This window comes from Xenopus laevis, chromosome 5L, assembly GCF_017654675.1.
Source record: "Xenopus laevis strain J_2021 chromosome 5L, Xenopus_laevis_v10.1, whole genome shotgun sequence".
Lineage (NCBI taxonomy): Eukaryota > Metazoa > Chordata > Amphibia > Anura > Pipidae > Xenopus > Xenopus laevis.
The window spans coordinates 23711893-23738911 of record NC_054379.1 but is presented as its reverse complement, the minus strand read 5'-3'; the positions used below and the strand labels follow the sequence as shown (position 1 = coordinate 23738911).

The 27019-nt window shown below is 42.3% G+C and overlaps 1 protein-coding gene across 2 annotated transcripts; it reads right to left on the bottom strand.

The window, feature by feature from the left end:
• Positions 1-19163: 19163 nt before the first annotated feature.
• polr1c.L (RNA polymerase I and III subunit C L homeolog) lies at positions 19164-26915 on the bottom strand. 2 transcript variants are annotated; one of them, NM_001091768.1, is given in 9 exon segments: positions 19164-19895; positions 24397-24513; positions 24616-24765; positions 24917-25072; positions 25163-25282; positions 25378-25510; positions 25716-25823; positions 25977-26048; positions 26775-26915. In NM_001091768.1, coding segments are annotated over 9 exon segments (1044 nt in total). In that variant the 5' UTR covers positions 26844-26915; the 3' UTR covers positions 19164-19776.
• Positions 26916-27019: the final 104 nt, after the last annotated feature.

Sequence of the window (27019 nt, the reverse complement as noted above, 5' to 3'; positions counted from 1 at the left end):
TGCGTTTTGAAAAAAACATGTTTTCCGATGACAGGATCCCTTTAAGAAGGTCTTATGTTGCTGCAACTCGAATCGCTAAGCCATCCATAGCAGCAGTGTCCATGTTGGGTAAATAATTTGGAGGAAGACATTGACTCAGGAGTGCCTAGGGATGATCTCTTGGAATCCCTTAAGTATGTAAAATTGGCAACAGATTTTCTTTGCAACACCGCTGTTGAGGCTGTAAAACTTTCAGCCAGGATGATGGCGCTTTCTTCAGTTGGTAGAAGGGCATTATGGATGAAAGCATGGAAGGCAGATTTGTCGTCTAAGAACAGCCTCTGTTCACTGCCCTTTGAAACTGGATCAGTTAATTGAAAGCCTACAAAGCGGGAAAGGTAAAACGCTGCCTCAAAATACTTATAGAGGGCCCAAGAGGTTGTTTTTTCATCAGAGATGCAGAAGTAAGTCACCTAGGGCTAAGCAGCCCAGATATGGACTCAGAAATAGAGAATTTTTCAGAAGAAACAGACAGTTTAGACAAACTGAATCTGACAGAGGATGCAAGAACAAGGATCCAAGAAACCGGAGATTGGATTTCTGATGCCAGGCAGAAGCCCGAAGCTGTGGGTGGCAGGCTGGTTCTATTTTACTGCCATTGGGAAAGGACCACCACAGACAAATGGGTTCTAGACTGTATAAAAGAAGGATATTTGATAGAATTCAGAGCACAACCTTTAGAAAAATTTGTCATTTCAAAACAAAGAGAAAAACTCTTCAAAGAAACAGTATACGATTTCTTTCAAAAGAATGTGTTGGAAGAAGTTCCTTTGACAGAGCAAGGGAAAGGAGTGTATTCAACTATGTTTCTGGTTCCCAAACAAGGGGGGAAAGTGAGGTTGATCATAGACTTGAGATACCTAAACAAATTTATCTACAAAAAGAAATTTCCCATGGAATCTATAAAGTCAGTTCAATGCATCCTCAACAAAGGCGATGTGATGGTCACTATAGACCTGAAGGATGCCTATTTACATGTTTCAATCCATCAAAGCAGCAGGAAATTTCGAAGAGTAGCAGTGTTCTTGGACAACAAGGTACAACATCTACAATTCAAAGCTAGTTTTGGCGGCAGCATTAAGAAAAGAAGGAATTTTCATAATTCCTTATTTGGACGACTGGCTATTAAAAGCCTCCAACAGAGAAGAAATGGAAGATCATTTACAACGTTCTCTAGAATCTTTGGAAGATCATGGCTGGATTGTCAACACAGAAAAATCAAATCTGCATCTATCTACCTCAGTAAGATTTTTTGGGATTGATAATAGATTCTCATCGCATGAAAACATTTTTACCAGAAGAGATGGTGTGTGTTCTGATTCAGAAGATAAGACAGATGCGTCAATGAAAGGCTGGGGAGCTCACCTGGGCAATCAGATGGCACAAGGGTTGTGGTCACGGAAGGAGAGGATGTCATCCTCAAATTACAGAGAATTGAAGGCTGTTTGGAAAGCACTAAAATGTTTCCACAAGCAGATATTCCTGAAGAACGTTGTTATCCAATCGGACAACATATGTGTAGTCTCTTATTTTAATCATCAAGGGGGAACCAGGTCCCAGAGACTGATCAAACTCTGTGCCAAGATAATGGCCTGGATACAAACAAGGGTCCTGCAGATCGGAGCTATTCATATAAGAGTTACAGACAACAGATGGGCAGACCATCTCAGCACACAAATGATTGTGCCGGGGGAGTGGTCACTGGACGAGAACATTTTTCTACAGTTGACCATAATGTGGGGTACCCCACAAATAGATCTGATGGCTACCAGGAAGAATTCCAAGTGCAAGAAATTCTGTTCAATTTACCAGAAAGACAAGCCAACTTACCTAGATGCTTTTTCAGTCAGTTGGGGTTTCCAGCTGGCATACGTGTTCCCACTGATCCAGAGAGTCATCAAGAAAGTGAAACAAGACAGAGCCAAGATAATTGCAATCATACAGAATTGGCCTAGGAGGTCCTGCTACCCGGAATTGTTACGTCTTTCTCAGAACAATTTTTGGATTCTTCCATTGAAAAAGAATGTAATTTCACAGGGGAAAATTTATTTTCCAGACATACAGAGACTCAGATTGACGGCATAGTTGTTGAATGCTAGACATTGTTAAAACAAGGTTTGTCTCATGAAGTGATAGAAACATTACTTTCAGCAAGGAAGGAATCTACATCTAAGGCATATGAGAGAGTCTGGAAAATCTTTGCCAAATGGTGTATTCAAAATTGTCTAGTGCCTTTGGAGGTGAAAATTCCACAAATTTGACAATTTTTACAAGAAGGATTTGAAAAAGGGCTACAACCTAATACTTTAAAGGTTCAGGTTTCAGCATTATCAGCTCATCTGAATTTGAGATTGTCAGCAGATGTTTTAATAAAAAGATTCCTAAAAGCAATTTCCAGGTTAAGACCTAGAGTAAAATCATTTGTTCCTACATGGGATCTTAATTTGGTCCTTAATAAGCTGTGCTCTACACCCTTCGAACCACTAGAAGAGGTTTCTCTTAAGATGCTTACTTTAAAGGCTGTCTTTTTAACTGCTATAACTTCAGCAAGAAGAATTCAAAAGTTTCCATTGCAAGGTGGCTTAAGGAGATTATTAATCTTACCTACAAACTTGAATTTGTGAGAGCTCACTCTACGAGGGGAGTTGCTACCTCATGGGCAGAAAGGTGTTACACGTCTCCTCAAAATATCTGTAAAGCAGCCACTTGGTGAAGTCTGCATACGTTTGCTAAACATTACAAACTAGACATCTTGTCCGCAAAAGATACGGCCTTGGGCAGCAAAGTTCTACAAGCAGGACTTCCTTAGGCTACTCTAACCCACCCTGTTCTGGGAAGCTAGCAAATTCCCCTGGTGTGCTGCCTGTAGTACGTAATGTAAGTAGAAAATTGGTATACTTACCACTGAAATTTTCATTTCCATTAGTCCGTAAGGCAGCACAGATATCCCTCCCAAAATTAAATAAAGTGTTACAGCATTGTTGTAGTGTTGTTCTTGGGAGAGCTATATAAATAACATGCAGGGGGAGGGGTGGTCAGGGGATTTAAAGGCTGCTAATTTAATATTTTTATGCTACCTGTCCTATCAGGAGAGACACTGGAGTTAACCCTTGGTGTGCTGCCTTACGGACTATTGGAAATTAAAATTTCATGGTAAGTATACCAATTTTCTACTTTCTCGATTTCATTAGTCTCCTTATCTATTTATATATAGTGATCATATCCCCCTTAACTGCCTCTTCTCCAGTGTAACCAATCACAACTTGGCTGGTATTTCCCAATAACTGAGCCCTTCCATTCCCTTTATCAGCTTAGTTGCTAATATCTGTATTTTCTCTATTTTATTAATGCCCCTTATATATTTATAAATAGTGATCATATCCCCCCTTTACTGCCTTTTCTCCAGTCTACGCAATCACAACTTGGTGATCCTTTAATCTTAGTAAAGGCTCTTTATTAGCTTTGTTTGTACTCACTTTAATCCTCCTTTATTGTAACACACATCCATCAAGTTCAACCTTTTTACTTTTTTTTAACCTGCCTATCTGCCAGTTGATCCAGAGGAAGGCAAAAAAAAACCTCCAATTTGTCTCAGAGGGGGAAAAATTCCTTCCTGACTCCAAAATGGCAATCGGACTAAATCCCTGGATCAACTTGTGCTCTGAGCTGTCTTCCATAACCCTGTATTCCTTCACTTGCTAAAAAGCCTTCCAACCCCTTCTTAAAGCTATCTAATGTATTGTTAGCCTGTACAACTGGTTCAGGGAGAGAATTCCACATCTTCACAGCTCTCACTGTAAAAAAAACCTTTCGGTATATTAAGGCAGAACCGCTTTTCTTCGGAATGAGTGACCTTTTGTCAGCTGGAAAAACCTACTAGTAAATAAAGCAGAGATTATATGATTCCCTTATATATTTATACATAGTTATCACCCCTTAAGCGCCTACCTTTCACCAGCTTAGTGCCCTTCTCTGTACCCTCTCTAATACAATAATGTCCTGTTTGAGTGATGGAGACCAAAACTCTTTGAGCAATAGCACAAGTAGTCCTAAAATGATTGATCTATTTAAAAACCTCAATGAGGAATGGTAAAACAAACAAACGAAACTCTGGTGGGAATTAATTACATGGGAAAAATATCTGACTAATAAAATACTGCCCAGAGGTCTTAGAATAAAATTAAATCCAGCTGAGCATTTGTGCACCAAAGAATTAAATGATAAATGGAACAATATCTTTACTAAATGCTCTTTGGAATTAATGAACCTCATTAAAGATACTGAGGAAGCTCAACTTGAGCAAACTAACAAACTGGTCGAATCTGATCTTAAATCTGTCCAGTCCTTTAAAGGGCACCAATCATCACTAAAATCATTTCTTAAGTAAATACACTATGTGAAAGTTCAAGAAATCCGATTTTTAAAACAGTTAGAACGGTTTGTATAATGTAAATGATCAGCTCACTATACCTTCTGCAAGATCTCCCCTATCTCCACTGCAGTTCAAGCTGAGGCAGGCATCTTGGATTTCACTGGCTCCTCCTACCTCTATCTTCCCAGCCAACTGCAGCTCTGAAATCTCCCACATGCCCAGTTGAAATTCCTTGCTTGCTTATCAATCCTTCTAAGCTATTTTCAAAACAATATACAATGAAAAAGAAAAAAGTTAACCCTTTAGAGTATCCCCCTCCTGCCGTTCTCTTTCAGTCTCTCAACTGCGTGAAAAAAGTTCCAGAAAAAGTGAAAAAAATATATATATTCCAATTGGAACAATATATATGTTTCCTTGTAGAACAGCGCCTAGAGCAAACGGAGAGAGCAAAAAAACAGGGGCATAATATGGTGTAGTATTTTCAATTTGTTAGAACACCCTGTGGTGAAAAAGTATAAAAATTGAAAAGTGAAAAAATAAAAAGTGAAAAAATAAAAATCAGAAAGGGATTAAAATATGTTATTTTCCCTTTAATACTGATCTTCCTTTCCCAAGATGTGTAGAAGCAAAAATAGTGTTTTCTGAATCCTTCACCGAAATTTAGTAAAATTGCCTACTTACAAGACAGTGGCAGTTTTATCGCATGTAGTTTTGGTTTCCTGTATTCTCCCCTCCTGTCAGTCACCATTGGGCTCCCAGATAGGAATACAAAGGGTACATAGTGCAATAGCGTTTTATTAAAAATTTTTAAAAAACATTAAAAGATTTACACTCACATTTGTTTGCAAGGTTTTGTCACATGTAAGCAAGTTCTTTTTTGGAGATGTCACCAGTTGTAAAACAAAGGAGGATATTGTGCCGGCGTCTCTCTCCCTCGTGGTGTTTGCTCCGTGTTCTGCTTGTGACGTCACTTCCGCCTGACGCGTTTCACCGACCAATCGGCTTCCTCAGAGGCATGAAGTGTCTCTACAGGAGCGCCCTTAAGAGGCGCATCATCCCTCATTACCCTAGGATACTTTCTGGTGTGTTGCACATAGGTCCCGTGCCTCTCCTGTGATGCGCGTTTCTCTTGCGTTCCACATGCGTTCCATTGATTACGCACTTCCGGTTTCCTGCCTTCTGGTTGTCACAGCAACCGCAAATGTATTTACAAGTTCAGCGTCTTTCCTGCTATGAGTTTCTCACTCAATTGAAGCTATTTTCAAATCAGCCAATCCTCTGTTAGCTGCTGTTCAGTAGTGCTGCCACCTGCTGGAAGTTAGTGTGTGTCCTTCATTTGCATAATAACATCACCAGCAGGGGACAAGATAGGGAAATCTCCTGATACTTCTAGTGGAGGAGTTTACTAAAGCAAGGCATTCTGGGTAGAATACTCAAAGCAGTGTTACAATCTGAGCATGCTCCTGAAATTTGCATATTATAGTCTCTGTTATAGTGTCAGTATGGCCTCCCTCAGTGAAAGAACCCATTTGACAAAGTAAGGGATTTTGATTAAATGTGTTTATGTTGTACTGGTCATATTGTTAATATGTGTTTGATTTTGGCTGTGATAGGTGCCCTTTAAGAATGAGGATGCCTTTAAGAAATTAGAAAAAGATTAACAGATAAACTGGCATCTGAACTCAAAATCAGAAAATGGAAGAAATTCAATAGGGACAAAACAGATTTTGATTTTGAGGGATGCACCCATGACTTAAAACAACTGCATCTCAAATTACAATCTAGGCCCCAAATCACACACAATATGTCCTGGAAAGAAAGGCAGGGCCTATCACAACTAGAAAAGAATGAGGACATTGTGATCAAGCCCAGTGATAAACGGGGGAATATTGTGATACAAGAGAGACAATCACATGTACAAGAGTGTATGCGCCAATTAAGGGATACTAGTTGCCACATACAATTAACTGGAGACCCGACACAAAATTTTCAATTGAAGCGGTTGACAATATTACAAAATGCAAAAGATATGCATCTGTTAAATAAAGATTATTTTGATTTCATGAGAGTTAAATCACCAGCCATTCCCACTTTTTACACCATACCAAAGATACACAAGAAATCCACTACACCACCAGGACACCCCATACTGGCGGGCATTGGCAGTCTATCGGAGCCCTGCAGTATCTATGTGGACAAAATACTTCAGCCTTTTGTCACCAACTTACCGTCATTTGTGCAAGATACTATGGATGGCATAAAGAGCAATTTCTGGCTTGCCTAGATGTTGAATCTTTATATACAAGCATCATACATGATATTGGGTTAAAAGCAGTAAAAGATACCCTCAATCAGAGAGGCCAACAATATAGTAAACACAACCTCTTTGTTCTTGAACTTCAGTTCATTTTGAAACACAATTATTTTACCTTCAATGGAAAGTACCACCATCAAATAAGGAGAACCACGATGGGAAGTACCTGTGCTCCCACCTATGCCAATTTATATCTGGGATGGTGGGAACACAATTTTGTTTTCAGAGAAGAACTAGCAGAATACACACAGTACATCGTCTTGTGGCTACACTACATAGATGATGTAGTGTTGATATGGACCGGAACAACTACTAAGTTCAATGAATTTGTTACGAAACTGAACACAAACACAATTAATCTACAAGTTACCTCAGAAATTAACCATGAAGCAGTAAACTTTCTGGACATTCATATCTTTCGGGATAAAGACAACAATCTTCAGACTTCAGTCTACAGGAAGACCTAAGCCACTAATAATTTATTACAGGCTAATAGCCAACATCCAAATAATTTGATTAAAGGTATTACCCACTGGTCAATATCTCCAGATAAAGAGATAGTACCCTGGATGACTAAAATAGAAGCCAAGAAACTATATAACAGGTTTAAACAGAGGGGCTATAGCCATAATTGCCTCAAGAGAGCATATAAAAGAGCCCTAGAATCTGATCGGAACAATCTATTAATTCCTATGAAACAACAAAAGACGCTAGAAAGGGGAGAAAATAAAAATAAATTAATTAGACTCATTGGAGACTACAGCTCACAACACAAAGAGATCTTGCATATCCTACAAAAACATTGGCATATCCTAAAACAGGATGCAGACCTCAGAGAAGTTGTAGGAAATCGTCCTCAAATAAGTTTCAGACTAAGTAAGAATTTACAGGATAGACTCATACAAAGTCATTATACAAACCCGATGAAAAGTACCTGGCTAACTACTATGATAAGTAGGGATGCACTGAATCCACTATTTGGGATTCGGCCGAATCCCCGGTGAAAGATTCCGAACACCGAACAAATCCTAATTTACATATGTAAATTAGGGACAGGAAAGGAAAAAGTGGAAAAAAAATCTTCTTTTGTGATGAAAAGTCATGTGATTTGTCTACCCACCCCTAATTTACATATGCAAATTAGGATTCGGATTGGCCAGGCACAAGGATTCGGCCGAATCCGTATCCTGCTGAAAAAGGCCGAAACCTGGATTCGGTGCATCCCCAATGATAAGGTACAATGATTAAATTTTTTACAATTATATTAATAACTATACTTTGGGTCAAAATATGCAGACCCCTCTTCATCATTGCCCAAAAATACTGAATGACTTCATTCCCAAGTATGTAACTAATACAGACCACGTATCATCTAATTTTAGTGTTATAATCATTTTAGATACACATTTGCGCAGGATCGCACCTCCAAGGAGATCCAAGAGCAAGTGAAAGTGCATAAGACTAGGCGTAAGTAAGCACTGGCGGATCTCAGCGCATGCACATTATCATATTTCCAACATGATCCTTGAGTAAGCAGAGGTGCACAAGAATAGCCCGGCACATATGCGGAAGTAATTGATGGCAACAATCGGCAAGTAACCGGAGCTCTATTTAAAACTGCTCAAGACACACGCAACTCACTTATGCCCCTGAAGAAGCCAGGTAACTGGTGAAACGCGTTGGGTGGCATAGGTGGACGGTGGGGGACCAGCTCCCATGCGCTCCTACGTAGCTAGCTAAAAAAACTGGGAACGAACGGATCGGAGGTTTTGGGTTGGCATGGAGTACCTTTTGAGGTTTTGTATGTTGTTTTTTTGCCAATTTGCAAGTGGCACGATAATTCAGTAATATTACTCACACTGAGTGTCAGTCTTGCCTCAAGGCTATAATTTTGAAACTTGGAGTAAAAGGGTGTACTATATACAATACTGAAATAGACACATAAAGAGCGGAATTAACCCACACCTGATCGTTACGATCCTTAAAACACTGTGACTGAGAATTATCAGTTCACAACTCCTCCACTGTTCCATCCTATGTGCTTTTAATCTTTTTGTATTTTATGGACAGGTCCAGCATCACTGTGGTTAATTTTTAGTGATGGGTTTTGTTTTTTTGTCAGCATGATTTTCTTTTTTAATGTATTCAATAAAGGTTGAGTTTTAATATTATTCTAATAACTTTAGCACCTGAACTAGTTAACTGGAGAATGACATAGTGGATACATAAATTACTAGGTATCCCTCTCTGTGATTGCTCAATTTCTATACGTTTGATTTATTTAAAGATTATTAACTTTATTGCTACTCTACAAGTCAGTGAGACCAAAACTGTACGGCATATTTTAGATGGGGCCTTACCAGTGCTCTATAAAGTAGAACAGTGCTGTCCAACTTCTATGGTACCGAGGACCGAATTTTTTATAATCTACATGGTGGAGGGCCGATAACGGAAGCCAGTGTTAGCCACTCCCTGTTTTTAGACCACACCCACTTTAAACCAGAGTAGGCGGCTGTCTAGGGCGCCATCATTGAGGGGCGCACTTTTAAGGGGATTTTTTTCATTCTTTAATTTTTTCAAGCGTTTATTTAATACTTTGTTTCAGTAATCATGGTCACCCAGTTGGGTGGAATCCATCGCCTTCATCTTCCCACTCTTGCCAGCAAGTAATAGCTCCTTTTGTGCCGTGCAGCGTGACGTGCGTACACATGTCAATGATGTCACTGATGTGGTTGGGTGGCAGAGAGAGGCAGAGAGCTGGGGGGCTGCTGGTGTGACTCTCGCTGCTCTCAGCCTTGCACAGTTGCACTGAATTGAAGACATTCTTTCTATTACTGTAAAGTGTGAAGCTTCCTGCTGGCACAGCCACGTACAGATTGGGCCGGGGCCATATGTTTGCTGTTGCTGCTGGGCTGGGCTGGGCACTGGCACAGGTACATAAATACTTGGGGACAATATGATGTGATCAGATTTATTTTTGGCTGCTGCGGACACAGGTAAAGATTGGGGGCAATATGATGGCTGCAGGAGGGCTGTATGATGGATGGCTGCTGAGCTTGCTGGTACAGGGGCAGTAATATAAATGAAAAAGTGTTGCACACTTACTTGATCTCTTTATTTAAAAACCATCATGGTAAGAAGGGAAATGGTAATGCAGGACAGGGGGGCACTGAGTGAAGCTCTTGCCTAGGTGCCAAACTACCTTGTGCATGCCCTGGCAAGGATGTCACTCATATGTGAAAAAAGTTAAGTCATATGAGACATACCTATAAATCCATATGCCTCCTCCTCCCCTGTGTATAATACAGTACCCCAGCATATGATTAAACACTTTAGGGGCCACTAACAATAATTTTCAAATGCTAACAAACCCCCAGAACAAATACCAAAGTCTGGCACACACAGGGAGGGAAGGCAGAACAGAGCAGGAGACAGGAATCAGGACCAGTCTAATATTTACTATATACAGTGACACAGTGCTGGTGCCCCATTAACATTTTGTATAAAGTGTGAACAGATGAACAATGTGGCAGTTTCAGTCTGGGTCTCAGGTGTGAACAGTACAGGTCTTTAGGGGAGTGAACAATACAGGTGTCACAAGTGTGAACAATACAGGGGGATCACAGGTGTGAACAATACAGGGTGAATTTGAGGTTTAAACAATGCAGGGACAAGTCAATCTCTGTAGTGATACCTTTTAAAGTTTACATATGGTAATCAGACACAGAAGGCAGACTTTGATGTGGAGGGCCATATAAAGGGGGTCGGCCCGCGGGCCACCAGTTGGACAGCCCTGAAGTAGAAGAATGACCTCCTTGTCCCGTGACTCTATACCCCTTTTAATACAGCTCAAGACCTTATTTGCCCTTGATGCTGCTGACTGGCATTGCTTGCTACAGCCAAGTTTATCAAGGTCCTTTTCCATAATGGATTTGCCTAGTGCAGTCCCATTAAGGGTATAAGTGGCTTGGATATTTTTAAATATTTGAAACCAAAACTTACTAGTCTATAAAGGAAAGTTTTGAAAATATATATATATATATAGTAGCATTAGACTGCCAGACTTGTTATCTGCTAATACTGCTCAGTGTTCTTCTTTTCCATTAAGAGTATAAATATGTACCTAACCTAAAATACACAAACTTTTATCTGTAGAAAAAAGAATCCAAACGAATGTGTATACTTCCAGGGAAATATATACAAAGGGATCAGCGCCTGTGGCAACAGAAATTAGGAACCAACATAGCGTAATATGTTCACTCAAAATGAGGGGTATCACAAAGTGCTTTAAGATGACTTACTTTGGAAGTGCTCCCCTTTCTCTAATATGCATCTGGTTAGAGAGAACAAACACTATAGGGGTGCAAATAAAGAATGAAGATTGATCTCCAGTGCGGCAGTTGGTTACGTGTTTCAAATCTGGAACACCTCCACCGTTTAGAAAAAATGGCTACTTACAAACCACTCTCGTGGTCAAGCGTGTCTATTAAATCCTCCTGTGCGATCCTAGTTTGACCTCGCACCCTCTATGGACTCCAGAGCAAGGATAAAAGCCGGAAATAGTATAATATCGTTTTATTTAAAATGACTTCTTAAAAACATCAATAAATACACTCACATTTCTTTCCCTTAGTATGATCACAATTTCTGTAGTTACAAAGTCCCAGAGGATAGTGGTTACCAGCCGGATTCAGACCTCCTCGTGGTGCTTGTACTGGACCGATGTGCGTTCTCCTTTATCTAACGCGTTTCGCTGTTGTTCACAGCCTCATCAGAGGCTTAATTACTAAAATCCATGTCACCCTTTTTAAAAACCTATTCCGGTCGGTTGTCTCGGTAACTGTTCGTATTCCTAATTTCCGCGTTCCAGTGCGCTCGCTTCCTGTTTTGCGTAACTTCCATGCAGGTCTTTCTCTGTTACATGGGTTGCCTTGGAGATCTCGACCACAGCTGGAAGCTTCCTCCAATCATTGTGGCTAATCGATTCTCCCTTTTTGACTATGGTGGGCCTGATTGGTTAATTAAAACCAGTTCTGCATCGCTATACACAATATGCAAGGGGTAGTTATACGTTAGAAAAATAGGATGGCACTCATTTGCATTTGCAAACGTGCTTGAATTAAACTGCTTTTATTGTGATGTGCAAGGGTTAGTTACATACATTCATGAGAGTTATAGTTCACCTATCGGATCCAAATTTTCAAATACACACTTTACAGATGGTGGTTACATACAATCGTGAGAGTTATAGTTCACCTATGGGATCAAAATTTCAAATACATGGTGCTATTTGGAATATTTTGTGATTTAGAACACTTGTTTCCTCTATAGATCTATATTTCCTATGCTTTTATTTTTAAATTATATTTCACCCAATTGCAATAGTGCTTGTGTAAGCGAATGAATCATTAACTTTACTTTCTCCGTGTGTTCAGTTATCTATTATTATTTATATTTCTTTTTTATATTGTTCTGTGCTTTAAAATTTTTCATTTTACTATTAAAAATGATATCTGCGTTTCATTCCTACTATTCGTTCCAACCTCATTAGTGCTACCATCTTTAACTAAACTATAGCGTATGTTTATTTTATACTTTTTTATTGGTCCAATAGGCCTTGATTGAGTTTTATAAAAATGCTCTCAGATTTATATCTATATTTAACCCCTGTGGAGTAAAGGTTTGCAATTTGTGGATCCACTTAGCCACCCAGATTGCCACATTATCCAGATCCCACATCATGGATGCTACAAATGTCTGGAAAGGTTAAAAGTGGCCTTCTAAATGGCCTGGCTAAGGCTGTACTAAGCTCTGTACACATGGTCCCTTAGCAGTTACTGCCACAATTTTTTTTCTGCAAATCTTTACTCCTACAGTGAAAGGCCCCAGACACTGCTTGCTATTGTTTATACAAAGAAAAATCCATCAATGTTTCTTTGGTTTATTTTGGTAACATTTCAACAATTCCCATCTTGGTGATTCAACCGTTGATCAGGGCCCCACATTGAGGAAAACACTGTTGTTTCAGCCATAGTTCCAAGATTATGTGGACAGCAAAAAGTCTTTGCTTCTCTATCTCACCACAACATCCATTCAAGCTGGGTTTTCAGACCAATCTATTTGGGGGTGACTGGTCTTAATCTGTTTAATCTTGAAATCTGTCTCACTAGTGGCCCCAGATCCCAGGATCTTCTAGCAACACATTGCCATTTAGTGTATAACTTGAATTTATATTATTTTTGCCAAAGTGCATAACCTGCATTTATCAACATTGAACCTCATTTTCCAGTTTGCTGCCCAGTTTCCCAATTTAAACAAATCACTCTGCAAAGTGGCAGCATCCTGCATGGAACCTATAGTTCTGCACAATTTAGTATCATCTGCAAAAATAGAAACAGTACTTTCAATGCCCACCTCCAGGTCATTAATAAACAAGTTGAAAAGCAAGGGACCTAGTACAGAGCCCCGCGGTACTCCACTAACAACACTGGTCCAATTAGAAAATGTTCCATTTACCACCACTCTTTGAAGTCTATCTTTTAGCCAGTTCTCTATCCAGGTACAAATACGATGTTCCAGGCCAACATTCCTTAATTTAACCAGTAACCTTTTGTGTGGCAAATGCTTTAGCAAAGTCTAAGTAAATCACATCCACTGCCATCCCAGAATCGAGGTCTCTACTTACCTTCTCATAAAAAGAAATTAAGTTAGTCTGGCAAGATCTATTATGCATAAAACCATGCTGGCACAAACTCATAGTATTATGATTTGCTATGAAGTCCAGTATCTTATCCTTTATTAACCCTTCGAAAAGCTTTCCTACCACTGACGTCAGACTAACTGGCCTATAGTTTTGAGGCTGAGAACGGGATCCTTTTTTGAATAGAGGCACCACATTAGCAATTCGCCAGTCTCTCGGCACTATGCTAGATCTCAATGAATCCTGAAAAATTAAGTAAAGATGTTTGGCAATCACAGAGCTAAGCTCGCTAAGTACCCTGGGATGAACACCATCTGGCCCCAGACCTTTGTTAATCTTAACATGTTCTAGTCTCTTTTGAATTTCCTCATGTGTGAACCATGCATCATTAGTTGTATTACTGTATTGGGACGATTAAGAAGGAAACCTTCACTTACTGGTTCCTCATTTATGTATGTAGACAGATGAAAAATGTGAGTTCAGAATCTGCACTTTTATTTTGTTTTCATCAACCGGCTGACCCCCTCTGATAGTAAGGGCCCCACCCCTTCCTGCTTCATTTTTTTACTATTAACATATTTAAAAAATAATTTTGGATTTTTTTACTGCTTGCTGCAATATCCTTTTCTATATCAATTTTAGCTTGCCTTATAGCTTCTTTGCATGATTTATTGGCCTCCTTGTGCCTTATAAATGATTTGGCTGTCCCAGCTAACTTGAAAGCCTTAAAAGCACATCTTTTCTTACCCACCTCAACACCAACGCTTCTATTTAACCAAAAAGGTTTTGCTTTGCAACAACTATCCTTGTTTACAAGTGGAATATACTGACAAGTATATTTATTAAGCAGCATTTTAAAGACTTCCCTTTTTTGTTCTGTGTTTAACCTTGTGAAACGCATTTCCCACTTAATATGTTGCAGAGATGCCTTTATACTGTCAAAGTTTGCACGTCTGAAATTTAGTGTTTTAGTTACTCCCTTATAGAATTGCTTCTGCAACAGAATCTCAAAGGAGACCATGTTATGATCACTATTCCCTAAATGCTCACCCACACAAATGTTAGAGATGAGTTCAGCATTATTAGTTATTACAAGGTCCAAAAGAGAGTTATTCCTAGTAGGTTCTTGAACGAGCTGGAATAAAAAGTTGTCATTCAGCATATTTACAAACCTACTAGCTTTTTCTGTCTTGGCAACCCCATTACCCCAGTCAATGTCTGGATAATTGAAGTCACCCATAGCAACAACTTGACCCAGCTGTGAAGCCGCTTGTATCGTCAAGAGTAGCTGGGCTTCATACTCGACAGTGGCGGAACTACTGACGGCTACTCCGTGGCACCAGCATAAAAATACCTGTCCCTGCAGACATCTCCTCCCCCACTAACTATCTGCTGGCTTCAGGGTCCGGGGGCCCACTAGGGCTTCTGCCTCAGGGCCCCCCTCAATATGCCGGGAGATGCTGCCTCACTAGCTCCCGTCCGGTAACCCATGTACGCAAGCGTGCGTTCGCGCATGCGAGTTAGCAGGTGTACACTTGCGCATGCGCATTAGCTTTTTTGCTGCAGAGTGCGGTTCCGGGCCTACAGGGCCCACTGGAGCCGGCCCAGGCCAGTCTGACCCTGGCTGATATACAGACCCGGTATATATAAATATAGTGGCAGAGTGGGGGGGGGGTTTGAGGCAGTGGGGGTGGTTTTGAGAGAGTGGGGGGGTTTGAGAGAGTGGGTTTTTTTGTTTGTTTTTTTAAAGAGTGGGGGTTTTTTTTGAGAGAGTTGGGGGGGTTTGAGAGAGAGTGGGGGGGTTTGAGAGTGGGGTTTTTTGAGAGAGTGGGGGGTTTTGAGAGAGTGGGGGGAGGTTTTGAGAGAGTGGGGGGGTTTTGAGAGAGTGGGGGGGTTTTGAGAGAGTGGGGGGGTTTTGAGAGAGTGGGGGGGTTTTGAGAGAGTGCAGGGGGGTTTGAGAGAATGGAGGGGGGTTTGAGAGAATGGAGGGGTTGAGAGTGTGCAGGGGGGGTTGAAAATGTGCAGGGGGGTTTGAGAGAATGGAGGGGTTGAGAGTGTGTGGGTGGTTGAGAGAGAGTGTGCAGGGGGAGTTGAGAGAGTGTGTGCAGGGGGGGTTGAGAGAGTGTGTGCAGGGGGGGGGGGGTTGAGAGAGTGTGCAGGCAGGATAAATGACTGCCAAATTCAACAGGGGAAAAGGGCACTAGTATTAGTTCAAATTGTCCAGGACTCTAACAGGCAGGATGAATGGGGAGAGTGGGGGGGTTTGAGAGAGTGGGTTTTTTTGTTTGTTTTTTAAAGAGTGGGGTTTTTTTTTGAGAGAGTTGGGGGGGGTTTGAGAGAGAGTGGGGGGGGTTTGAGAGAGAGTGGGGGGGGTTTGAGAGTGGGGGGTTTTGAGAGAGTGGGGGTTTTTTGAGAGAGTGGGGGGGTTTTGAGAGAGTGGGGGGGTTTTGAGAGAGTGGGGGGGTTTGAGAGAGTGGGGGGGGTTTGAGAGAATGGAGGGGGGTTTGAGAGAATGGAGGGGTTGAGTGTGTGCAGGGGGGGTTGAAAATGTGCAGGGGGGTTTGAGAGAATGGAGGGGTTGAGAGTGTGTGGGTGGTTGAGAGAGAGTGTGCAGGGGGAGTTGAGAGAGAGTGTGCAGGGGGGGTTGAGAGAGTGTGTGCAGGGGGGGGGTTGAGAGAGTGTGCAGGCAGGATAAATGACTGCCAAATTCAACAGGGGAAAAGGGCACTAGTATTAGTTCAAATTGTCCAGGACTCTAACAGGCAGGATGAATGGGGGAGAGTGGGGGGGTTTGAGAGAGTGGGTTTTTTTGTTTGTTTTTTAAAGAGTGGGGTTTTTTTTTGAGAGAGTGGGGGGGGTTTGAGAGAGAGTGGGGGGGGTTTGAGAGTGGGGGTTTTTTGAGAGAGTGGGGGGTTTTGAGAGAGTGGGGGTTTTTTGAGAGAGTGGGGGTTTTTTGAGAGAGTGGGGGGGTTTTGAGAGAGTGGGGGGGTTTTGAGAGAGTGGGGGGTTTTGAGAGAGTGGGGGGGGGTTTGAGAGAATGGAGGGGGGTTTGAGAGAATGGAGGGGTTGAGAGTGTGCAGGGGGGGTTGAAAATGTGCAGGGGGTTTGAGAGAATGGAGGGGTTGAGAGTGTGTGGGTGGTTGAGAGAGAGTGTGCAGGGGGAGTTGAGAGAGAGTGTGCAGGGGGGGGTTGAGAGAGTGTGTGCAGGGGGGGGGTTGAGAGGGGAAAAATGGCACTAGTATTAGTTCAAATTGTCCAGGACTCTAACAGGCAGGATGAATGGATGGCAGACAGTGGCGCTGCTGCTGCAGGTTCCTCCTCTCCACCCATCCCCAAGACTAACAGTGAAGAAAGAAAGAAGGCAGGCTGGTAAGGATACAAATCACATTTATTACACTGCATTGTGGTTTTAACCCTTTCCTTAATTTCAATAGCAAAAATTTCATTTCTGTCCTCCTATTATAAAATTTAGGGTATCTGTACATGGAATTGACAGTGTGCTACCTTATGTGATTTCTGGGGTTATTTATTCATGGAATTGCCACTGTATCATCCTACTATGAGTTCTGGGGGTATTAAAAATGAAATTCTTACTGTGTTCTGTGCTATTATACATGGAACTGCAACTGTGTTTATTCTGCTTAATGTTTTAATAATTAAATTGCATCAGTGTCTTTTATCTCAGAATGATGAGATTTGTGCTTTAGGTACAGCTAAAAGAAATGTTTAGCTATCACTATATTTAATATTTCTACCATAGTGGGCATGGTCTAAATTTAGCAGGAAGTTTTCAGTGAAGCGGAGTGCACTGCATGACAAAGGGGGTCACCCCGAAATGTTGCAGTACACTCCGCTTCAATTAATCACTGAAAACTTCATGCAGACCTGTGTGCCGTGAGGTTCTTTCTACATTACTGCTTTGGGGGGTTGCCGAGCCTCCACCCACGTGCACCAGGCACATCTTCACTTATCGACAAGGTGGGTGTGCTAATCTACACTACATTGCCTAAATTCAGCAGGAACAGCCCCTAAGTTTGCTCATAGTCTGTACAGAGAGATCCCATAAAACTATGGCAGCATAGGTATTCCCCTGTACTAAGCACAATGGTCACAGAACCCCTCAGTGACTTCTAATATCCTTATTTACAGTAGGAGGTACATTATCCCTTATAATACACAAGTGATACTCAGAGTTCCGTTGTATAACTCAGCCTGCAGCCTTGTGTCTTTATATGGTCACAGAACAACCCCTCAGTGACTTCTAATATCCTTATAATTTACAGAAGGGGGTACATTATCCTGTATATCATAATAATACAGTGAAAGCTCAATTTTACGTGTTCTTTTTAAGTGTAACTTTTACATTTACTGTTGTTGCTACTTTTTAATGACTCATTTATGTATTCATATCTCTTTTTCATATTTCAGTCTCTTATTCAAATCAGGGCATGGTTGCAAGGGGAATTTGGACCCTAGCAACCAGAGAGCTGCTGAATAAAAAGCTAAATAACCACAAATAAAATAAAATGAAAAACAATTGCAAATAGTCTCAGAATATCACTCTCTGCATCATACTAAAAGTTAACTCCTAGGTGAACAATCCCTTTGGGGGGGGCAGTTGTAAATTTCTGTACCAGGGCCCTTGGGGGTCTAGTTACGCCACTGATACTCGACACTTACACGAGGTGGTTTATAGCATACACCAATGATAATTCTTTTTGTAACCTTTTGCCCAGTCAAAATCTCTACCCAGAGGGATTCTACACCCTCACCAGTGCTAGCTATGGTTATTTCTTTAGCGCATGGCTTTAATTCAGGCTTGCAATGTAATTCTCCTACCGCACACCTGTAGTTCACCAATCCTGCAATTGGTGGTGCGTTCCTTCCGTTGACCCGGCCGGGTCCCTTAGCAACCAATGTATATAAGAAACGGATCCACACACACGCTGATTAATGCAGTCGGGGAATATCCCCTTTTATTCAGCCACCAAACATTAACGTTTCGGGGGGGGGGCACACACCCCACCCTTCATAAATAAAAATAATATATATTTATATATAGGTGCCAAATAGAAATGTTTTTAAAAAAAATTGGTGGCCAAGCCCCCCCTCTTACAAGTAAAACAAAAGCATTGGTGGTCACAGGCCCCCATAGAAGATTAAAAAACAAAAAACATTGGTGGTCAGTGGCCCCATGTAAAATTTAAAAAAAATAAATAAATAAAAAAAAAAAATAAAAAACACATTGGTGGCCAGGTATTTAAAAAAAAAAAAAAAAAAAAAGAAACCCATTTGGACTCAGTGGAACTTACCGTAGGTTCTTCCTTGTCCTCGGCGATGGCAGATTCTTCGGCCTTGTTCTAAAGCATTCGGCTACTTTCGGGCTTCAGGTCTTTCTATGACTTCGGTTCTTGCCGCCGCTTCATTTCTTTCTGCCACATCTCCCTTCACCACTTCAGGGCGCAGTCCGTACACACTTAAGGGTGCCCCAGGTTTTTGAAGAGTGCCCCGCCCCATCACCTTAGATTTGGCCGGGCCTGGGACAACTGTCCCCACTGTGCCCCCCTGATGTGTACATATGCTAATGTGCCCCCCCCTCAGTTCGATTAGCCCTGTATGGGCACAGATACAGCCAGCTATGTACCCGATTACCTGATTGGCTCAGCCTGTGACTTCTCTACAGTGGGTGTTTATATTAATGCACCCCTTAAACAAAGCCACACCACATACACACCTAGTTAGCTGTATAGCATCACCTCTGATTTTATTTAACGATACATGTTTTGGGTTACACAACAGACTGACACGAGACCGCTATGTGGCCCCTTCAAGTGGGGTTTGACCCTTCGTACAGTCGCTGCCAAACATACAGGGATATTTTAGGACAACGGAAACCCCCATTATCTGGCTGGGAAGAATGAGGTTTTTGTGTGTAATTCCCAGCATAAGCTTTAGTCAATATCCAAAGATACATTGTCACTTCAGAAAAAAGGACCATGCTCATCCCATATGGGTCTATCCTCAGCATTGCTACCACGAGTAAGAAGAGCCCCACACAGAGCTGAATTTTCTCTTGGATTCAAAGGCCTCCTGGCTTTGTATCTTGGCTCTTATTTTGGTAGTATGTCTGCCTGCAGCATTGTTCCATTATAAATTTATCATGGCTGTCAGTTTGGCGATGTGTAGATGGTATGACTATGCCAGGTGGAGCACTAGATAGAAACTGTGGAGTTTTCTGCAGAAAGTTCAGTCACAATAGACCCATCAGGAATTCAAGGTTCTGGCCCAGAGCTAAATACTATTAGAATACAGGAGACTGTAGCCTGTGAGCTCCTTGCTCTATAGAATTATTCAGTCCATCTGCGTTGCATCCAGCTCGTCCAAGAATCGGCGGCATTTCCCCATCAGAACCTTGATGGCCTCACTCACCAGGATATCTGGGGGCAGGATTCCTGTGGATTCTACAGAGACTGTAGAGAGTAAGAGAGATTTTAGCACATCTGGTAGAATTGCAGCTGATACAAATCAGGAATGTGTAATGTGACATTTGTATTTTAAGGACCACTTCTACAGACTGAAACATGGCTGTGCAATGGGTTCTCCAGTAAGTCCAATTGTGACAAACTTGTAAACAGATGAAGTGGAAAGGAGGACCTTACATACATTCAAGGGAACTACACCAAGTCACTGGTTCGGGTATATAGATGACACTTGGATCAAAATCAGAGCTCATGAAATTGTGGTCCTTACAGAACACATTAACATCAAGTTCACAAGGGAGGATGTCCATGTGAACAAATTTGCCTTTTTGGACTGTTTGATATCCATCCAAGAGGAGGGGGGGGGGGTTTAACTTGAAAACAGAAACATACAGAAAACCCACTCATACGATCAATATCTGATGTTTGATTCCCACCACCCACTGGAACACAAGCTAGATGCCTGATAAGAGTTTAAAGACAAGGAGAACAAACAAGCATTGAAAGTGCATGGCTACCCAGGCTGGGCCTTTGTCAAAACAGTAACAAAACAGCCCAACAAGAACAGGAAAATAAATAACTGCCCCCGAGACACAGAGTAAGCTCAATATGTGTAGCCCCCGAGACACAGAGTAAGCTCAATATGTGTAGCCGGAGTGTCCGAGAAATTCAGAGGGACTTTCAACAAACATCACATCCCTGTGTTAATCAAACCTAGCAACACACAGACAAAAACAGGTACACCCAAAGGAGCCAAAACCAAAACAAAGCAATGTGGTATACACAGTCCAGTGTAGCGAGGAGTGCACAAATCTATACATTGGGGAGACAAAACAACTGCTCCCAAAGCGGACGGCCCAACATAGGAGGGTGAACTCTACATAGGAGGGTGTCTTTCTACACCTAAAAGACAAGGGATTCTCCTTTGAAGATAATGTTCACATTTTGGACAGAGGGGCCCACTGGTTTGAACGAGGTGCAAAAAGAGTCCTTTGACACCACCTGACTGCTACATACAATGTTGTTCTAACATCTTTACCTCCATTCATGCAACTCTCACAAGTAACACCTGTCTCAGTTGTATGGCACATTGGCAATTCTAACTACAGTAACTACTAGGGATGCACCGAATCCACTATTTTGGATTCGGCCGAACCCCTGAATCCTTCAGGACATATTCGGACGAATACCGAATTCTAATGGGTGGGAAGGGGAAAACATTTTTTACTTCCTTGTTTTGTGACAAAGTCACACAATTTCCCTCCCCACTTCTAATTTACATGTGCAAATTAGGATTTGTTCGGCAGGGGAAAAGAAGGATTCGGCAGAATCCTGGCCGAATCCCAGATTCGGTGCATCCCTAGTAACTACACAGTATTCACAACCTCTGTGAGTTTCACTTGTCACCTCTCTGGATAGCAACACTGCACCACTGTGATTGGTTATTGGAATTGTTTATATGATGAGTATTTTCTGTACCAGTAAGTAGAACTGAAGAAGCTGCTCGGATGAGTAGTGAAACGTCTTCAATGATTAATCAGCAAATCCAGCTGCTCTAGATTTACTTCTACTAGATATGTATTGTAAGTTATTTGAAATAACTGTGAATTCTATTAATCCAGATCTAATAGAGATGATTCCCCACACCAGATACTGTGTCTTCACCTTAATGTTAGCACTGTCGGAGTACCTGCTACTAATGTACAACTGGTAGCTTCTGAGAGCTTGCCTATTTGCCCTGAAATACAAAGACTGCCTCTAGGTCACTCTTTCAGACACTAAGCAGTCACCATGGGAGGCAGGTGTGGGTGCATGGCCGAATGAAAGATTCTCAAGAAACAGGGAAGAAGAACTGTGATGGGAAAAGGTCTGGTAGCACAAGATCAGTGGCCCAGTATTAGCTGGTGGAACAGATAAAGTCACAGCTGAATGGGTGCCACACAAGGAAGTGACTACTAGTGCACATGCTTTAGCTCATGTCTCTGCTCAGAAACCTCAGAAGGACAAGACTCCTACAGAATGGAAAAGCTACAGAAAGGAAACAAAGTTTGAGAAGTTTATATGTTTGTCAGAGAATGAGACAGCAAGATGGTTTGAGGATGTTTTGCTGACTCTTGAAGGACCAGCAACATCAAAAAAAAAAAAAAAAAAAAAAAAAAGTTTAAAAATTCGTTAGTGCACAACGAAAAATAAACACCAAGACAAATGAAACTTTTAAATAGCAAAGCCTTTATTAAGAAATAACTTTCAGAATGTCCACTTCTGCTCCTCTTCAGAAAAGGCGACCATCCATACTGCAGCAATCGATTTCTCCTCCCTGGCTATTCACTGACAGGCATCACCTTTATCCTCCTCCCGGTGTCCAGCAGCAGCAATGTCACGGGCTCTCCTCTCCTGCAGTTTCACGGCACCTGGTGTGACAGCAGCGTCAAGTTTGTTCCTGTGCTGGCGGCGCTCAACTAGCAGCAGTGGGTCCTCTCGCTTCCCTTCCACTGGCCTGGCCGTCTAGAGTCTCCAGACGCACATTTGTTCCTGCTACTGTTGTGCGAGGGAAACAAGCTAAGCCTCCCAGCCTTTCACTGTGCATCAGCTTCCCTCTCCTCTCCTACTGTGTCACAGAAGCACGGGAGTCTGGCTCAGACGAGCTATACGGTGTTTCCCGAGCGCTGCTCTCAGCCAGGAAACTGAGGGAACTTCTCTGCCCTCTACAAGTCAAATGTAAACAGGACTTTAACGAGCTCTCTGCCTCTATTAGTAGAAGACATAAAAATGCATGTGTTCTCCACTCCATGCCCACCCTGTGCCCGGGATTAGCAGAAACAAGCAATCAGCCACACTGAGAATTGTTCCAGTGCTAAAGTGCCTGGATTCGGGAAAAAATTTGATGTTTAAACTGGTGTCTCTTTTCCTGGTTCGTTTGCAGGATTATTAGAAATAATTAGAGAAGCCATGTGCAGCAGGCTCAATTTAAATCAGATTTGCTCCCAGATGATTCTGTGATCCCGGCTGATTTATTTCAATATCAAAATTTCTATTTTCTCGCAGGAAGTTTTAGGGAGGGGAGACTGAGAGGGAGGCGAGGAGAGCGGAGGAGGGAAGCCGATGCACAGTGGGAGGCTTAGCTTGTTTCCCTCGCACAACAGTAGCAGGAACAAGTGTGCGTCGGGAGACTCTAGCCGGCCAGGCCAGTGGAAAAGAAGCGAGAGGAGCCAGGAAATCGCAGGAGAGGAGAGCCCGTGACATTGTTGCTGCTGGACTCCGGGAGGTGGATGAAGGTGATGCCTGTCAGTGAATAGCCAGGGAGGAGAAATCGATCGCTGCAGAAAGGATGGTCGCCTTTTCTGAAGAGGAGCGGAAGTGTACATTCTGTAAGTTATTTCTTAATAAAGGCTTTGCTGTTTAAAAGTTTCATTTGTCTTGGTGTTTATTTTTCGTTGTGCACTAAGATAGTTAAATTGGGTTGAAAAAAAGACAAAAGTCCATCAAGTTCAACCCCTCCAAATGAAAACCCAGCAAACATACACACACCCCTCCCTACTTTTAATTAAATTCTATATACCCATAACTATACTAACTATAGAGCTTAGTATCACAATAGCCTTTGATATTATGTCTGTCCAAAAAATCATCCAAGCCATTCTTAAAGGCATTAACAGAATCAGCCATCACAACATCACCCGGCAGTGCATTCCACAACCTCACTGTCCTGACTGTGAAGAACCCCCTACGTTGCTTCAAATGAAAAGTTCTTTTCTTCTAGTCTAAAGGGGTGGCCTCTGGTACGGTGATCCACTTTATGGGTAAAAAGGTCCCCTGCTATTTGTCTATAATGTCCTCTAATGTACTTGTAAAGTGTAATCATGTCCCCTCGCAAGCGCCTTTTTTCCAGAGAAAACCACCCCAACCTTGACAGTCTCCCTTCATAATTTAAGTCTTCCGTCCCTCTAACCAATTTAGTTGCACTTAGTCTCTGCATTCTCTCCAGCTCATTTATATCCCTCTTAAGGACTGGAGTCCAAAACTGCACTGCATACTCCAGATGAGGCATAATTATGTTTTCATCCCTTGAGTGAATGCCCTTTTTTATGCAAGACAGAACTTTATTTGCTTTAGTAGCCACAGAATGACTTTACCCAGAATTAGACAACGTGTTATCTACAAAGACCCCAAGATCCTTCTCATTTAAGGAAACTCCCAGCACACTGCCATTTAGTGTATAACTTGCATTTATATTATTTTTGACAAAGTGCATAACGAATTTTTAAACATTTTTTTTGATGGTCCTTTAAATGGCCCTTTCCATTCCCTAATTTTACATTGTTGTAGTGGTCCCACCTATATATTATGCATAATACATTTCCCTAATTTTACATTTTCCTGGATTTTACACCATTTTTTACTGGTCCCCTGAAATACATAAAATGAGGGTTCTACTGTAATTGGAATGTAAAGCTCGAGGTGAAACAATACCATCCCAGAGTTTTGCACTTACAGATGTAATGGTCTCGGACACGCGCCATTCGCACAAGGTTCTTCAGATCATCGTGGCGGAAGATTTCCCGGCTGCAGGTGTCCATCCGTGCATTTTCTACCCTGGCGACTCTTTTTCCTAGAAGAAACAAGTGGATGCAATAGAAAGGAGCAATAAAGATCCAATCCCACATAGAAAATCTAAAGCTCTGACTAACCCTCTCCAATAAAGAACACTTACCGTTCACCTCATCCACACTAATGACTCCAGGAGAGAAGCAGCCTTGCAATTTGTCTGCCAGCTCCCCCTCTATGGAGGACAACAGAGTGACCTCAGGAAGGAGCCGGTAACTGGCAGTGGCCACAGGAGAGAATTTGGCATGGTCTTTACCTGCCGAAGAAAAGAGAAGTTTTACTTAACAGAACCAACCCCAATCTCCTAGGCACCAACTGTACAGCAAGGAAAACGTCAACTGAATTAGGCCAGGTTTCATGCCAAGCAGATATGCAGATAAGCAGATATCCATGGACCTCTCACTCACCGATGCCCTTCACACAGTGCATGATAACATTAATCTCTTGACCAGGGCGCAGCTGAGCAATCAGAATGTCTTTATGGACAGGCCGAGGTGGGTCCGTCTCAGGGAACAGGTCGACCTGGTTGCCTTGTGGGAGCCATTTCATGTGACCGGTGTAGACTACGAGACAGAGAGAGAGGGGCCAGTGGTTATGGAATAAGGACACCCAATGAGATTCTGGGATCCAAGATCATACGACAGGATGATCACCTTTATGGTTCAAGTAGAGCTCATTGGGGTCGGAGCAGTCTTTAGATGCTCTGGGGTTTCTAGTGCACTTGACATTCAATTCAAACTGCAGGGTATCTATTTCCGTTCCCTCAGCATCATCTGATGGGAAGGGGCAAAAAAAATAAAATAAAAAGTTTGGGCAAATACAATGGCAACATGCTGCACTCTTACATGCACTCTGCCTCTTCCCTCACCTGCACTGCGGTACTCAAACAGGCGCGGATCTGCCCGGATGGGAATAAGACCCAGCCGATGTGCCAGAATCTCATCCTGAATGATAGATGTGTTGTTATAAACATAAACCTTCTCCACAGCAACCGTCGGCACCTGACCAATAAGACAAAGTACATGAGGGGTAGCGGAATGGGAATGAGGGGTAGAAGAACTAATGGGTTATTTGCAAATCGTTTATACAATCTAGTGCCCAGCACTTGCCATGTGTGCAGTTACCATGTATACTACAGGTGCACAGAACTAACAATGCATAGTCTCAGTCAGCCCCCTCGCTCCATGCACATAGGTAGAAAGGTACCTCCGATAGGAGAATTCGTCTGAATGCATTTGCTATGGAAGCGTCAATTCCGACCATGTCGAATTCCAGGATGTCGTCTTCCATCTTCACTATGTCTATTCGAAAATTCTAAAGGCAGAGGAAGAGAAATCAGGACACTGGGTTCTACAAAGAGTGGTACAAGGGGGTTGCCGTTCAAAATGATCATGAGCACACGGAGGGTACATAAGGGCTGGCAGTGATACAAGTAATGGGGATAAGGGAAAGCTGAATCAAACTCACTTTCTCAAATCTCCCTTGGTTCCATGTGTCGTCGTAGCCCATGTAATTGCCAGGGAAGTCTGTGGTGTGAACCTGCAGGATACACAAAATGGTTAAATTATGGGCCCTTCAGCCTCAAACAGATTCCAGAGTGACAGGGTGAACGTGCTGCTGTGTGGATAGCCGGTGCACAATACCACTGAACAGTTTATAACCCAGCAAGGGAATCCAGTATTGGCACCAGATATTAAACATCATTTCCTAATCACAAGATGGGGATTATTTTCTTTCCCAGACTACCAGGCAGCAGCTGTGATTGGTGTCTGTGCGTCTTTACAAGCATATGTTGCTATTCAGTGTAGAGCCAGGTGGTGACCCATTGCAAACTAACCGGCCACTTCGGACACCATAGCAGCAGCGCGCAAAGCACAGAGGCTCATTTATCAACACTAGGCAAATTTGCCCATGTGCAGTTACCTATAGCAACCAATCAGTGATTAGCTTTTTAAAGCCAGCTGCAAGTAGAACAATGAATGCAGCAATTTGGTTGCCATGGGTTACTGCCCATGGGCAAATTTGCCCAGTGTTGATAAATGACCCCCTTTGACTTTAGAGATCGCAGTGCGCACCCACTTTAAACTGAGATAACACTTGCCCGACAAAAGGTAGGCTGTATATGAGAAACGTGCCTGGTGCCCCCTAAGCTTTGCGTCCTAGGCACGTGTCCCTTCCGACTACCCATAGTTCAGGCACTGCTGGTCTCCCTTCCCCCGGATACATCTAAACGATGAGAGATTAACACAGCTATTCAGCACTCACATTGCGGAGCCCGAACTCCCCGAGCACCACTCGCTCCCGAATTAACTGCACCGAACCCGGAGTCGCCATGCTATTCACTCCGCCACACGTGCAAACAGAGCATGCGTAGTTCACCGCTAACTCGAGTGCGGAAGTCTAAAATCTGCGCATGAGTGTTCTTTTGACCTCGTTTCCTTAGTTACCGAAGGCGCCATATTGCTTGTGGCATCAGTCGAAAGACTAATATCGCGTATGACAAGTGACGC